The sequence below is a fragment of the Lactuca virosa genome, chromosome 5 (assembly GCF_052849685.1).
Source record: "Lactuca virosa cultivar CGN04683 chromosome 5, Lactuca_virosa_CGN04683_v6, whole genome shotgun sequence".
Lineage (NCBI taxonomy): Eukaryota > Viridiplantae > Streptophyta > Magnoliopsida > Asterales > Asteraceae > Lactuca > Lactuca virosa.
In genome coordinates this window covers 461,619,363-461,635,203 of record NC_136430.1, presented here as the reverse complement: position 1 = coordinate 461,635,203, position 15,841 = coordinate 461,619,363, and the positions used below count along the sequence as shown (strand labels likewise).

At 37.0% G+C, this 15,841-nt stretch overlaps 1 protein-coding gene, 1 long non-coding RNA gene and 2 other non-coding genes across 7 annotated transcripts; 2 read left to right on the top strand and 2 right to left on the bottom strand.

Moving 5' to 3' along the window:
* Window positions 1–219: 219 nt before the first annotated feature.
* LOC145118329 (small nucleolar RNA R71) lies at window positions 220–326 on the bottom strand. Its single transcript, XR_013713285.1, has one exon. It is a non-coding gene; the product is annotated as a small nucleolar RNA R71 (small nucleolar RNA).
* Window positions 327–5,635: 5,309 nt separating this feature from the next.
* LOC145114599 (zinc finger CCCH domain-containing protein 32-like) lies at window positions 5,636–8,262 on the top strand. The gene is made up of 7 exons (XM_079050644.1): window positions 5,636–5,983; window positions 6,144–6,298; window positions 6,536–6,604; window positions 6,698–6,817; window positions 6,932–7,255; window positions 7,344–7,661; window positions 7,760–8,262. Exons 1-7 carry the CDS (start codon window positions 5,884–5,886, stop codon window positions 8,021–8,023), a joined length of 1,350 nt encoding a protein of 449 aa, XP_078906770.1. The 5' UTR covers window positions 5,636–5,883; the 3' UTR covers window positions 8,024–8,262.
* Window positions 8,263–8,761: 499 nt separating this feature from the next.
* On the bottom strand, window positions 8,762–8,888 carry LOC145118168 (U6atac minor spliceosomal RNA). The gene has a single exon (XR_013713144.1). It is a non-coding gene; the product is annotated as a U6atac minor spliceosomal RNA (small nuclear RNA).
* LOC145116561 (uncharacterized) lies at window positions 8,767–15,582 on the top strand. Of its 4 annotated transcripts, none has more exons than XR_013712179.1 (3): window positions 8,767–9,096; window positions 9,679–9,768; window positions 15,300–15,582. It is a non-coding gene; the product is annotated as an uncharacterized LOC145116561 (long non-coding RNA). The 4 variants fall into 4 exon arrangements; XR_013712180.1 differs by lacking the exon at window positions 15,300–15,582 and adding an exon at window positions 10,833–10,884; XR_013712181.1 differs by lacking the exon at window positions 15,300–15,582 and adding an exon at window positions 10,161–10,240.
* The last annotated feature ends 259 nt before the right edge of the window (window positions 15,583–15,841 follow it).

Below are 15,841 nucleotides of genomic sequence, written 5' to 3'. Positions count from 1 at the left end.
GAGGATGCGTTCAAGCACTTAGATGAAGTTAACGACATTGCTAATTATTTCAATGTCCCGAATGTGAATAGAGATACCGTCTTGCTAAGGATGCTTCCTGTTACTTTTAAGGGAGCTGCTAAGGATTGGTTAAAAGCACTACCGCCGGGTACAATCACTACATGGGCTCAAATGCGTGAGCAGTTTTTAGACCAATTCTATCCACCATCCAAGATAGCTAAACTCAAGAAGGCGATTGCCAATTTTGAGCAAAACCCGGGGGAGTCACTTTACGAGGCTTGGGAGCGCTACAAGGGGTTGTTAAGGAATTGTCCTCAACATGACCTTAACATTCAACAAGAAGTGTCCATATTCTATGACGGGGTCAACGTAATGACAATACAACTCCTTGATTCTCAAGGACCACTTACAAAGAAAAATCCGGGCGAAGTCAAGGAATTAGTTGAAGAATTTGCAAAGCATTTTCGTGAATACCACAATCCAAGGAATGAAGGAGTGAAGGGAGTTGGAAGTGCACATTCTGAAGAGATGGCTGCTATGATGGCAATGCTAAATAATATAGACCGAAGGCTGACCCAAATGGACCAATCAATTCATGCAATTAGAGTTGGTTGTGAACGATGCAGTGGGCCACACTTGACTAAAGATTGCAATTTGGATGAATATGGGAACAAGAAGGCACAAGTTTGCTACTCAAGTGGGGACAAGTATGATGAAGACTGGAGAAAACCAAAGATAGAGTGGCTGCCTTACGATGAGTACAAGAGGCAAAAAGAAGAAAAATATAAGCAGACAGGCCGAGGCTTCTATCAAAAAGAGCAACCACCAGCCGAAAAGAAAGTAGACTTGGAAAACATGTTGACCCGATTTATGGAAGCATCCGAGAGAAGACATGATGATACCGATGCAGTGCTAAAGGAACACATGAATTGGTTTACGACGTGAACTCGGTAAAATCAGATACTATAAATTCTCTTACTCATTACGACTTGAGAAGTTTTTGGCGAGAGAAAAGGGTTTCAGAAGAGGAATTTCAACAGAAGAAAAGTCTTGGAAGAAGGTTTTCAACACCAAAAGAGTAGAGGTTCATAATTAGTTTAATTGTTGATACTTGAACATGTCTTATACTTTGATTTATGCTTGTTTATTTGCTAGTATGTCCAGCTAAATCTAGCTGCTTCTGTTAGCTAGATGAAGCTGGAACTCATAGTTTTGATGCATTAGATTTGACTTTACTTGTTGGTAATATGCTTGTGTTGATTGATTTTACCTAGCATGTTTAATTTAATATTTGATTGCTTTAAATTCTTGTTCTGTGTAGTTAGTGAATACAAATCTGCATGAATTTGAATACCTAATAATTCAGTGAACACTAGTTTATTAGAGCTAAGATCAAACCAATCTTAGATAAGTAATTGAATCATTGAATTAAGCTGTGCTAGAGAACTCATATTATGACTGTAATTGTGTTTTGATTAATCAAACTTACATGGCTCCAATCTTATTCAATAATTGATTCTGTGTTAACTATTGTGTGACCATACATAGACTTATATGAATCAATTAAAGTAAGTAGATTTAGAACTAAATTGCTAATACTATATTAATTGGTACCAACAGTAATTGTCATAGCTAAATTATAAACCATTGAGGGAATGTGGATTCGAACTAACAAAAGTGTTTTTAGTAATTGATTGAATTTGAGTAAAGTTCGTCTGATCTTGTAAAATCAGATAAAACCCTTTTAAGCTGTTAATAATTAGATTAATTTAGTAGTAAGTAGATTAATTAGTTAACACCGTTCCCTGTGATCGACACCCGACTTACCCAACTATTCTATAATTCGACTAGGTACACTGTCTAGGTGCATTTTAGTTAGTTAAGTTAGTTAGGTTATAAATTATAAAATTAGTGGGTACTTTTGTGCACATCAAGTTTTTGAAATTTACTAATTTACTTTTGTGCATTCAAAGAATTATATCAAGTTATAAAAACCGTATACAGAAAAGAAATACAAGTGTTGCAATCCAATAATGGTGGAGAGTATATGAGTAATGAAATGAAACAATTCTGCAGGGATAATGCAATTCGACACCAAACCTCATGCACTAGAACTCCCCAACAGAATGGGTTAGCTGAAAGACGAAACAAACAAATCCTTGAAATTGTCCGGGCCTCATTATCTGACATGAACGTTCCACGAAAATATTGGGGTGAAGCGGTTCGATCAGCGGCCTATATTATGAACAGAACACCATCAAGTGTCATCGATTTTAAAACTCCATTGCAAAAGGCTCAAGAACTATCAAATCTACCAGAAAGTAATGGCCTTGAACCAAGGATATTTGGATGTACTGCATATGCCCATCAAAACGTGGGAAAATTGGAACCTCGAGCGGTTAAATGTATCTTCATAGGGTACACGGATAAAAAGAAAGGGTATAGGTGCTATGACCCAACCACAAATAAGATACACATTACTCGAGATGTAGTATTTCATGAGATGCTACCATACTTTGAACGTGAGTGCCCACTTCAGGGGATGAAGGAAAGTGCAGCAGACATACACGAGAATATAGACTCTGGTCTGTATTTTGACATATCGCATAACACACCTGGAGATGATGAAAACGATAACAATGATGTAGACGAAGACTATCATCATTGGGATCATCAAATGTCTGATGACCAGGAAGACGAGTATGGTATCGAAAAGGAAAATGTGGAAACAAGAGATAGTACAACCACCGCTGATACCGAACTAGTCATTAGTATCGAAAACCAAGAGGTATCTATTATGTCTAATACTCCAGACGCATTGTCTTCTGATTCTATTTTTCAGGAAATCAGTGATGAACTAGAACCAATATTTTCAATCAGAAGCACCCGTGGAATTTCAAAGAAACAATATGTTGCAGATCTCAAAGCAAAGTCGAAATATCCCATTAACAATTACGTGTCAGCACATCGATTGGCAAATACTCATGAGTTACTGGTGGAGAAACTGTCAACTGTTATGATACCAAATGAAGTTCAAGAACCTGTCAAAGACAAAAAATGGAAAGATGCGATGAATGAAGAAATGAGAGCATTGCAAAAGAATCAAAGCTGGGAAATGGTGAATCTCCCTCCTGGAAAGAAGACTGTAGGGTGCAGGTGGATATATACTGTGAAGCTTGATGAAAATGATAACATAGATCGATATAAGGCAAGACTAGTGGCCAAGGGTTATACCCAAAAATATGGCATTGACTATGGAGATACATTTTCACCCGTTGCTAAGATGAACACAATTCAAATCTTAGTGTCCATTGCAACAAATAGAGATTGGCCTCTAAGGTAGTTCGATGTTAAGAATGCCTTCCTGAATGGATACTTAGACGAAGAAGTGGATATGGAACCCCCTTCAGGCATGGAACGTGGAAGGGAAAGTATGTAGATTGAAGAAGGCGTTATATGGATTAAAACAATCACCTAGAGCTTGGTTTGGTCGATTCTCAAATTTCATGAAGAAAGCTGGGTACAAACAGAGCGATGCAGATCACACCTTGTTTGTCAAAAACAATGGAAAATAACAGCTCTTATTGTATACGTAGATGATATAGTGGTAACTGGAAATGATCCAAAAGAAATGAAGAATCTCCAAACTCTAGTTGCCACAGAATTCGAGCTGAAAGACCTTGGAAGTCTAAAATACTTATTGGGCATTGAAGTAGCTAGGTCAAAATCTGGAATCTCAATGTGTCAACGGAAATATGTAATTGATTTGCTAACTGAAACAGGAATGCTTGACTGCAAGCCAACAGAAACCCCAATAAAAGTGAATCACAAAATAACTATACCCCCGAACCAAGTTCCGACAAATAAAGATAGGTATCAAAGGCTGGTTGGAAAACTCATATATTTGTCTCACACTAGGCCAGATATAGCCTATTCTGTGAGTATGGTTAGTCGCTTCATACAATCACCAAGTGAAGCTCACATGAATGCAATATATCGAATACTTAAGTACCTCAAGGCATCTCCGGGTAAAGGGTTATTTTTTGGTAGAAACTCGAGCCATGAGGTGATAGGATATACAAACGCTGATTGGGGAGGAGATCGTATGGATGGAAAGTCTACCCCAGGGTACTTTACATTTTTGGTGGAAACCTAGTAACATGGAGAAGTAAGAAGCAAAAGGTGGTAGCACGTTCAAGCGCCGAAGCAGAGTTTAGGGGAATGGTCCATGTGATATGTGAACTCTTATGGATAAAACGAATCATGAGAGATCTGGACATTGAATTGGAGTTACCCATGAAGTTACATTGTGACAATGAAGCTGCAGTAAAAATAGCAAATAACCCAATACAACATGACAAAACGAAACGTGTGGAAATTGACAGACACTTCATCAAGGATCATCTAGAAAATAAGACTGTGGAGTTACCACACGTACACTCAAATGATCAACTTGCAGATATGTTAACGAAAGCAGTGTGTGTGAGAGTGTTTAATTGCTCTCTTGACAAGCTGGGAATGATGGACATACATTCTCCAACTTGAGGGGGAGTGTTGGCGAGAGCAAGATAACTACTAAACGTGATAATAGAAGTTGTTTATTGTTTGTTGTATGTAGATTGGTATATCCTTATTATTGTGGCTGTATTATAGTTTAGCTGGTAGTCTAATTCCCTCTATACATATAACATGTTCTCTGATTGATATGCACATATGAAAAAACCTTACGAATTCATTCGTAAAACTTAGTCTCTTAACATTACATATAGTTTAAAAAACATATGATATAATGGTTATTGCATGCATTTAATAAGCCATGACATACCTTTTAAAAAAAATCTTATGTAAAATCATATTTTAACAATGTTTTTGTTATTAAATCCGGTTTTATAAAATCAACACAATCAAATTTTAATAGCTAATATTTAGTCTGACGTTTGAGCTCTTTAGAACATTTGACCAACCATATAATATGACCAACCATACATCATTGATCATATTATATGTTTGAACATCTAACTCAATGGCATATTACGAAGAGAGAGCATGTATTGGTTGGTTTATTAATTCCACATAATTAACAGAATTTTACAAAGATATTTGTTTACGAAATAGATAGTTTTAGTAAAAATATGGTCATTTGATGATATTGTACATCCCATTTTGAGGTAGTAATTATTCCCATGGGTTCTTGTATTTAAGTTATAGCATTATATCATAACTTTATAATTAAATCAGTTATAAAAGTTTTAGCTTCACAAAATGAACAAAATTTGATCTAAAATAAGTAAAATTTTTAAATGTGTCATAATTTTCATGAAAAATATAGATACTCACCGAAAGAAAAGTTGATATAGAAATACGTTTTAGTGTTTTACCGTATATGCAATGAAGTTTTGTGAAACGGATAGAAAGTAGTATAATTTATTTTGGGGCAAACATATGAGAGGAATTTACTTCATATTCATACATCCAATAATTAGAACTCCATAACCTAATGCAAATGACGGAATTGCCCTGTGAAACCACACATCTTTACTGCCGCACCAACACCAAAACAGTAAAGGCAGCCACAAGGGTCGTTTCGTAATTACCTAAACAGCAGTGTCGGTTACTCATCTTGTTTTTCTTTTTCCACCAAACAAAATCAAACAAATAAAGTTGCACTTGCAAATGCATAGAATCGAAGCCCTTCAAATAAAGTTGATGCAGTCAGAGCATACAACCAGCAAAATCACCACTTGATCGAGCTCCAGTTCCTCGATCATTTAAACAAATCAGCGAGCATTAGTCGCTGGAAGTGTGTGTGGCTTCGATTGTGAGTTGATTCCATTGAAATCTTCGTGAGCTGTTGTAAATAGGAACTCGAAAACCTAAAATAAAATGGAGCTGTACGGACGGAGCACGGGGAGAAACGGGTCACAGACGGATCATACCCAACAACCCGAATGGATACAGCCGGGGACGGAGACGGGACTCGAAGGTAATGCTTCCACAGCTTAGCATTTTACAGTTCCAATTTTGACATTGTTAGAAGATTTTTTTAGGGTTTTGAACAATGTACGAACTTTTTTGTCTGTCTGTCTGTGTGTTTGATTGATTTTTTGTTTCCATTGGTAATTTGTTTTGGGGAATGTATGTAGAATCGATGAGGCGGTTGGGGTTGTGGGGTGGAAGAGGAGGAGAGTTTTATCCGGAGCGACCTGGAACGGCGGATTGTGCTTACTATATGAGAACTGGGACATGTGGATATGGTAGCAAGTGCAGATATAATCATCCTCCAGATCGTAGTAGCTCGGTAACCCCTCCCTACTTATTTGTTTTTTTAATCAATTATCATATGTCCTGTTAATGATAAAGTGCATATGAGCTTTTCCATGGTAACCCATATGATGTATTATTAACCATGAAAGCGATGTCTTGAACAAAAGACAAACAGGGTAAAAAAGCAAGTAACATGCATTATGAAGCATTGCATTTGCATCTAACTCTATTCCTCCATGGACTGTAACTTTGAATTGTGATATGGTTTTAGGCTGGAGGAGCTGCAAGAAGTGTAGGAGGGGGAGCTTACCCAGAGCGACCAGGAGAGCCTCCATGCCAGGTACTCTGTTTTATGTAAAACTTGCACATACAGACATTGAAATTTGAATCTGTTTTTCTTTTTATTGATAGCGTTCCATCTGTTTATTTGTAGTATTATTTAAGAACAGGCACCTGTAAGTTTGGTGCATCCTGCAAGTTTCACCATCCAAGACATGCAGGTGGATCATTAAGCAACGTGCCACTAAATACTTATGGATATCCATTACGACCAGTAACTATTTCTTTTTCTCATGCTAAATTGTTTCTTCTTCTTCTTCTTCTTCTTCCAAAGCTTCCTGTAACTTGGTTTTTTTTTTTTTTTTTTTTTTTTTTTTAATGAAAACAGGAAGAGAAAGAATGCTCCTACTATTTGAAAACGGGGCAGTGCAAATTTGGTATAACTTGTAAATTCCATCATCCTCAACCCACTGGCGAATCCATGTCAGCATCAGCATCTGCACGTCCATTTTATTCAACTGTGCAGTCACCTTCACCCGAACAACAACAACAACAACAGCAACAGTTTGTGGGGGGCCCAGGAGGTGGTTATCGGGTTGCAAGTGCAAGGCCTCCATTAGTTCCTGGTTCTTACGCCCCAGCAGCTGCTTATGGTCCAATCTTACTCTCCCCTGGCATGCTTCCTTTACCCCCTAATTGGAGTCCTTACTCGGTAAGAAACAATATAATTATTGGAGTGTGATTTCTTTCATTTTCTATTTCTACTTCTTCTTATAGTGTCAATAGTTTACGAGATGCAGGGACGTGTAAGCCCGGTCCTGTCTCCGGGTGCTGCTCAACCTCAACCTGCTTCTCTCTATGGAGTCAATTCTTCTTTTGCAGGAGCAGGAGCAGGAGCTGGAGGACATTTTCGTCCTTTACCACCACCTCCCCCGTCTCCTGGCCCTAGTCAAACTGAAAGGGTATTTCCGGAAAGACCTGGTCAACCTGAATGTCAGTACTACATGAAAACGGGGGATTGTAAGTTTGGAGCCTCCTGCAAGTATCATCATCCACCTGACTGGGTCTTATCACAGGCAAACTGTATGCTCAGCCCCATTGGTCTCCCTTTGCGTCCGGTAAGCTTTTTAAGCTTCCTGTAAAAAAATAAATTATCAACTAAAAACAACAAATTAATGAAACAAACTCTTCTTTGGATGTGGATGTGGATGAACAGGGGGTTGAGGCTTGCAATTTCTACATGCAAAATGGACACTGTAAGTTCGGGCGCACCTGTAAATTTGATCATCCGCTTCCAGGTGCAGTCACGTATGGTGGTCCATCGGAATTACCAATTCCTACGATTCCAGCAGCCGTATCATTCTCAGAAAGGTCCAAAATGGACACGATGTTTACTCAGGGTCAGGGTCAGGGTCAGACCCAGACTGGGTCTTCACCTGAAGTTCAGATTTCCGGTCAAACTTCTCCTCAGACAAGGTAGTGGTGCTGCTGCTGCTGGTGGGTTTAGATTATTCCACTTGCTACATTTGTCAGGTGTTACATATAGTAAGATATATGTGGTGAAGTGTGTGGTATGATTATTTATATTATTAATTATTATTATCTGTATAGCAAATATTGATGCTGCTGTGTAATTTTGAATTTATGACACTTTTGGTTGCATTGAATCTGATCTGGGAATAAAAGGATGAGACAGAAGGCTGTTAAGTTAACCAACCATTTTTCTTACTTTTAAACTGTGTTTAATAATTTCCCAATTTGGTGTATCAACTGTCATGGTTTATCATTGGGTTTGTCCATCTAGTGGGGATTGGGTTCCATTTTTGAAATTAGTTAACAATCTCAAATTGAATCAACTTAAATTACGTAATTCTTGGTGTATATTCTAATGTACGTTATTTATTTTCTTGAGGAAATAACGAAAATATATTAGTATTTTATTTAATAAAGTAAGCAAAAATTGAATTAACCAAAAATAATATTCGATCTAATTTTGAAATATAGTTCGAATTCAATCTAGAAATTAACTTTTTTTTTTATTAAGTTGGAAAGCAAATATTATATTCTACTGGTTACATCAGAACCAAACAAAATTAATTTAGTTACTAGTAAAGTGAAAAAGAAGAAATAAAAAACCGGTTATATAAAGGTAAAGTTAAAAAGAAGAAATTAGTTATATAGAAGCAAAAAGATTATTTAGTAAAGTAGAAGGGGGATAAAAAAAATTGGGTTATAGATCCACCGAAGTGGGTAGCCTTAACCGGATGTGTGGTAACAGGTAAGCCCGAAGGCTGTTCCCGTCCCTGTCAGGGGAGATGCCAACCATCTCTCCTTCTTACGAACACGTGACATTGTCCTCCAGTTTACTCAATAAAACCCTTTTTATTTTACCACAACTCCGATGTGGGACGCTTCTTCAAATGTATTTATCTAGAATATCAAGTTTCGTTAGTCGATTTGCCATATTTTCTAGCGATTTTCTCGTTTTTACCGAAGAGTCATCGATTTGAAGATGATGCTACTCCTTACTGATCCTTATTCCAGCAACTAAAGGTATAATCCTCTGTATTTTTTTTTGAGCGATGAAGAACCCTTATTTCATTCTTTGAGTTCGGAATTTGCATTTATCGATTGCTATTTTGTACATCATAGATGATTTAAGTTTGAAATTATTGTTTGCTGCATTATATTTATAGTCGATAGAAACGTACTGGTGTTATTGTGTTTTTTTTTTTTTTCTTTTCTGATGGGTTTGAAAGTTTGAACAAGCCTAAATTTGTACAAATGGCGATCATTGTGTCTCATTAGGAAAGTGAGACTTCCTATATCAGTAATCTTCTCACCAAAAATGGATGATGTGATATAGTTGTTACTTGTTACCATGACTAATGTTCATGGTGAAAACAGTTTGAGATCAACGTTTTGAGAAGTTATAAATTTTCCAAATTTATGTTGTTGCTTCAAATTAAAGTGGTACAGATGATGATGAAGATTATAAACTCCTGTTATTAAATGAGATTGTGATCTCATGTAGCTAAGGATTCTCCATTCATGATTTGTTAATTATTATTCAAAAGAATAAGAAGTAATGTCATACATATTCTGGATAATTAGATTAGAATATGTTGATTACAGTCACCTTGCAGACTCCATGTGGACACAACTCCTGGTTGAAATGCTTTGAGAAGTGGATGACACAAATGAAGGCATGTATCTAGTTGTTAGGTAAAATCTTACCTTTTTTTATTCATCATTAAGATGTAGTTCTTAGATGAAGCAAATTATTTGCAGCTTCCATTAAACATCATGCTCTTCGACTTATTTAGCAGTTAAATGATTAGGCTTGTTGTTGAGATCTACCTATATCTTAGACAAGACATAATCTTTCTTCCAATTTTGCATCCCACTCTTGTCAAAGCCATAACCCACATGCATGAAATACAAGATTTGACAGAAAACCTTTTTTGCATTTCTTTGTATGCTTGCTAGTAAACCAATTAATGACCTACTAATAAGATCATGAAATATTGATATTGGTATGGTTTCTTTCATCTCCTATGATGACATTTCAAAAGATTTCTATTATGGTAATGGTGGTATGTAGACTTGAACTGCAGATTTGGTCTTTGTGTTTAGCAAAAAGTTGGAGGTTCAGTCAGGTACAAAAGACTGTGCAAAGAACATCGAATAAATTTTGTAGGTTATTTATTTTGATTCATCTGATTTCTTTGTGTTTAATTTTTTGGTTAAATAAGCTGAGAAGACGATGAATAAATTTTTATTGATTCAAGAAGATGAAGCTTAAAACCAAATCAAATGAACCAAAATGAATTCCAAACATAATCATAAACATTGATATTATGGATTTAAGAAAAGGAATATCAAAACCCACTTAAAGATCAATACAATCGAATATGGTCATCTTCAGCCTATCTTTTTGCAAGTTTGTTCGTCTTCATTTTTTGCAAGTAACCCAGATTTTTTTTGAATAACAAACCCACAACTAAGAAGAACAATGAAAAACACGAAAGAAGGTTTCATATTAAAATTCAAGATCAAATCTACACAGAAACAATGAAATACTTGTGCTTTATCTTATTTTTTTTTATTTTTTTTATTATTTTTTTTTTTGGAAAATATGGCCATTTTAATAACGGTATAAAGTGAACCATTTAGTTTTACAAAACACAGAGGTCAATACATATCGACGGAAGACAAACAGACAACAATCTGCACCGCTAGCCCTTTCTGGATGGCAAAACTAATTCTTTTGAAAACAACATCTGCAGATCTAGGAGATATAACATTAGAATGCATGACCCATTGAACTCTATTGAGGAGCTCCACCGCCTTTGGTGTGAGAAAATTAAATGTATCAAATGCAAAAGGTATAAACACATGTTGATTTTCTATACATGCATTCTCGTGCTTTGCCACTTTGCATGCTGCGGCTTTCAAAGCGGCATGCCCTGCTGTGAAACTCCCGCTCATCAAATCGACGAGAGGAGAGACCCCAGTAAGATCCACACAAGCGTGCTTCCCTCTTACCCATCCAAAGATCAAAATGTCACCTGACCTTAGTGTGGATCTTCTATCCTGCGAGTTCGTAAAAAAGTTCACTGACGCTTCTTTCTTCACGGAAATACCAGCATGCCAACAAGCATAAAAATGAACATCCCTAACCACATCATGTCGGTATTTGAAACCAGGGAGCTCTCTACAATGAACTGCATGTTCCCTAAAAGTGTCCAAACATGCCTTGCGGGAAACTGGACATATCTCGTCAATTGGGAATAGAGGAATTATGAGGCGGTAACGAAGGATATCTCGGTACTCCACAGGAGACATATGATCGACGAGGCCATCAATAGGGATAGTTAGCAGAAAATCCTGAGCATGAGGTGCCCGAAGAAACTCAAAAACTGCTTTCTGTCTAACAGTCATGTCGAAGTCGATTTTTTTGACGAATTTGCTAAAAAGGGCACACACAAATGCTTTTTGGGATTTAAGGGTGAGGGGGGGGGGGTGTACTTATTAGTGAAACTGCTACAATCGAATCCCTGAATCGTATCGTGGAGACGAGTCAAAACACATAGGTAATCAGAGTCCATACCACATATGCCACTGCCACGTAAGATGTGGTCTTGTAATGTCCAAGATTGGGCCCTCAAGGCTACAGATGCGTAGGAGGAAACCTCGTATGCTGAGTACAAACCCAAACCACCGAAACAGATTAGTAAGGAAGCCATACGCCACTGGATGTCTGCAAAGAAGAGGCATTCACATACTACCATATCCTCGATAGACCCGCGCAATCCTTTGTCAAAGAACAAATCCTTTTTCTATTAATCAACACATTGCATACAATTTTAGTTATTAGTATATAGCTAACATACACCTACTATTTTAGTCTTAAAGCTACACATTTTGTCCGAAGCAGGATATAAACCCTCAACTTATGCTAAAGGGATCATATCCCTATGATACCGCTATGCCAAAGTCCATTTTGTAACACTTAGAATATTGTTTAATGTTTTATTAACAAATGAAGGGCAAAAATGTAAAAAAAAAATATTTTTTTTTCAACTTGAGAACATAAATTTCTTTCCAACTTTAGAACACACCTAATCAATTCTTTTTCCATTCTTTTTTTCATCAATTTCTTTACCTTCCCTTTCCTTAATTTTAACTCTAGAACAAGGCATCAATGAATCCTCAATGGGATAAAACTCGAGAACATGAATAGTTCCTCATGTGGAATCTCACTAAGAACCCAAAACAAGATCCAAACAAAACGGTGAAGATGAATAGTTGCTTATGTTCCGGATTAAGATAAAATTTGTCTCCTAGCAATGATTATTTAAACTGACTAAAGAGTTCATCACCATGGTAATTGGTCAACCAGATTTTACAACCATAAACACCATTCATATCAATTTTTTCAACACAACTATAATTTAATATGTTTTTATGTTAATGGTATCGATATGTACAATCACTCACTAGTCACTACAAGTACCCACTACTCAAGGGTCAAGACACATAGGTAATCAGAGTCCATACCACATATGCCCTCTTCGTATATAGCCCATTGTCATGGGAAAATATCTAATGACCGTGTTGACCGAGAAGACGAAGACCATGCCACTAGATTAGCTTGTCATTGGGTTAAAAAGTAGGTTTGACAAAATGGGCCATCGTGTCGTGTTTTTTTTTCTGATACGATACGACACGACACGAAGTCGCGTTTTTTTAACTAACACGAAAACAAACCAATTAAAAAATGACAAACACGACACGACACGACAAAGATAACATAATATAAAAATTAGTTTATTTAACTAATATTTAAGCATACATAACACGACAAACACGAAAAACATGTAAAAAATGCTAAATCGTGTTGAATTTTGAACACGAACACAAACACGACACGACACAATATCGTGTTTTTTACACTTAACACGAACAGGACACGAACACGAATTCGAATTTTATTTTCGTCCCAATTTCATTTTGTGTCGTGTCATCAATTGTCATCCCTATCCAAAAGGGCCCCGTCTAGATTAATGACGTTATTAGTCTAGTCGTTGCTGTCTGGCCAAGTCACTGAAGAGTTTGACAATGAAGGGGACCGTAGCGGGTTAGACACAACTGGTCGTGAGGGGGGGGGGGGTAGGGGTTATTGTCACTTCCCTGATGAACCCATGGTAGGGTTAAACCAATTGGCATACGTAATATGGGAGGACTAATATTAAAGTCTTATATGGGACCTCGGTACGTTACACGTGCAAGAAGTTGTAACATCCTGTTTTGGGACGTTTCTTAATTCAGGGTTTGTGGGCCGTAATTCGACCATGTAAGGCCTTGGGTTTCAAGCGAATGGAGTTTAGACTCTATTGGATGTTGATGGTGTTGGATAAGTAATTTAAACCTTGGATTGTTCGTTGTAAGCTGCGGGGTAAAATGGGAAAGGTAATGTTTTAGGCTTCTTGCATAAATTAAGGATTTTAGTTTGAGATGTTTTTAGTCATAAGTAACTAGATAGAGTAGTGGGGCTCATCGATACCTTCTGTGGATATAAAAATCATCAAAAACGAAGTTGAAACAAGAAGTTATGGTTGTTTAAAGTTAGGCAAAGGGAGTCTAGTAGTACGCAACGCATACACAAGGGAGTACGCAGGGCGTACATGCTGAGGGTGGGACATGTTTTTGGTGGAGTACGTAGGATGTAACCAAAGTTATGCATGGCGTAATTTCGTAGTGTAAAAACCCTAATTTCAGGGTTTTGAGCCCTATTTAAGGTCTCTAACCCCTTAGGGGGGGGGGGGTCCTTCCTATCATGAGCCTCCACCCTCTTAAGTCTCTAACTCGAAACCCTAGCCTCATCTCACTTATTTTGAGCCTTGGCATAATTTATAAGTTTATTTCTCCATTAGAAGGTGGAATCTTGAAAAACAAGGTGGTGGCAAAGTGTATGGAAGAAGGATTCAAACATAGATCCAACAAGATCACATAATTTCTGGACCATTGTGAGTAAAAAGCTTCAAAATTTCTCATTAGTTTCATAGATCTTGTTAATTTTCATATTTGTCACTTTTTGGTCACTTTATTGCATAAAGTTTAGATATTGAAAGTTTGTGACCTTGTTATGGATAAAGTTGGAAACTTTATCCATCTAAACATCATATTGATTCAGATATGAAGGTTGGAGACTTGGACTTAATGGATTAAGTTAAGAAAGATGCATTTTTGGTCCTTTTTGAGACTTAAAAACTAGATCTTGTTTGTTTGGACCATCCAAATGGATAAAGTTGGAAACTTTTGCCATTATGAATCTGTTAGGAACCATAAAAATGTGATCTTGGTCCTTCTATTCCTTCCATGCAAGATTTATAATGTCTTAATGGATTTTTAAGTTAGGGTTTTAGGTTTTGGACCTTTTCTAGCCATGAAAAGTCATAAATGTGGAAAATTTATGACTTAGAACGATGTTTTGGGTCTAGATCTGAATTTGGATGAAAAGTCTTTAAGGAATAGGCACTTAAAGAGAGGAAATGGGAATCAGCCGAGTACTCTGGGCGTACCGAGTGGTACGTTGTGCGTACCTGGTTGATGCCCCACAATCTGGCCAATGGTGCACTACGCTGGGCGTAGTTGCTGAGTACACTGAGCGTACTCAGTCTATGTTGACTTCCCTTGACTTTTTGACTTTCTGGCTTTGACATTTGACCTAGGGTTTGACGAAGTTAAACCTAAGGGCATTTTGGGTATTTTGAGTAGTAGTGGAGTTTAAGGCCCAATTATTTGTATAGGTGATCGGTAGAGGCAGTGTTTGAAGCAATATTTTGTCTAATTATCTTTTCTGATACTGAGGTGGGTTTTCCTCACTATAATGCCGGCCCAGTAGATTATGTATCCTGGTTTAGAATGTTGCTATGCTGTAGTGATCTGATGAGATCTCCATGTTTATCTGTTTGTTGTTATATATTTATCTGTTGCATATGTCGACATAGTGTGGTTTAGGTTGAGGTTGTATTGCTATGTGGCAATCCAATCGGGAGATTATGGGCTAGTGGCAATCCGATCGAGAGATTGTTGGCCAGAGTGGCAATCCAACCGGGAGGTTGTGGGCCAGGCTAATCCAGTGGGGAGATTATGGACCCATAATGCATTATGTATATTGTTTTGGTTGTGTGTGGTACCTTGGGGGAACTCACTAAGCTTTGGCTTACAGTTTGATTTTATGGTTTCAGGTACATTAGATGATCGGGGCAAGACAAAGGTGTGATTGTGCACATCATGCTTGGATATTTGGTTGATTAAGGATTTTGGGATACTCTAATTTGACTATGTTCTTGAAAACAATGTTTTTGTACGGTTTATGAATTATTAAAGGGTTTTTTTAAATTGAAAATTTTTACTCTTGATTTGGGGATGTTACAAAAGTAGTGTCGAACTTGAAACCGTGACATCACGATGCAAATGTATTGGTGTTGTTAGGCTTAAATCAAATGGCCTAACATAATCATACCTTACCAGGAGAAAAAACAGATTTGGAAATAAAATTTAGACAAAATTTCATAATTGGTCCGTGTGGTTTGCAAAATATCTCACTTTGGGACTTTCAAGGAAAACGTCAATTCAGTGGTCCCTGTGGTTTTCAAAATTATATGAAAGGTCCTCCTGCCGTTAAATCTAAATTTTCAGCTGTTAGATTTTAATGAAAAAGACTATTTCACCCTTGTACTAAATTTGCAATATACTACAAACCTCAAGGAGCATTTGTGTAATTTTG

Bases quoted from the DNA above. Each gene is read 5' to 3' on its own strand.
- LOC145114599 (XM_079050644.1), top strand. From the start codon at position 5,884: ATGGAGCTGTACGGACGGAGCACGGGGAGAAACGGGTCACAGACGGAT. The intron at 5,984-6,143 runs GTAATGCTTCCA...GAATGTATGTAG, and splicing joins GACGGAGACGGGACTCGAAG to AATCGATGAGGCGGTTGGGG. The intron at 6,605-6,697 runs GTACTCTGTTTT...GTTTATTTGTAG, and splicing joins CAGGAGAGCCTCCATGCCAG to TATTATTTAAGAACAGGCAC.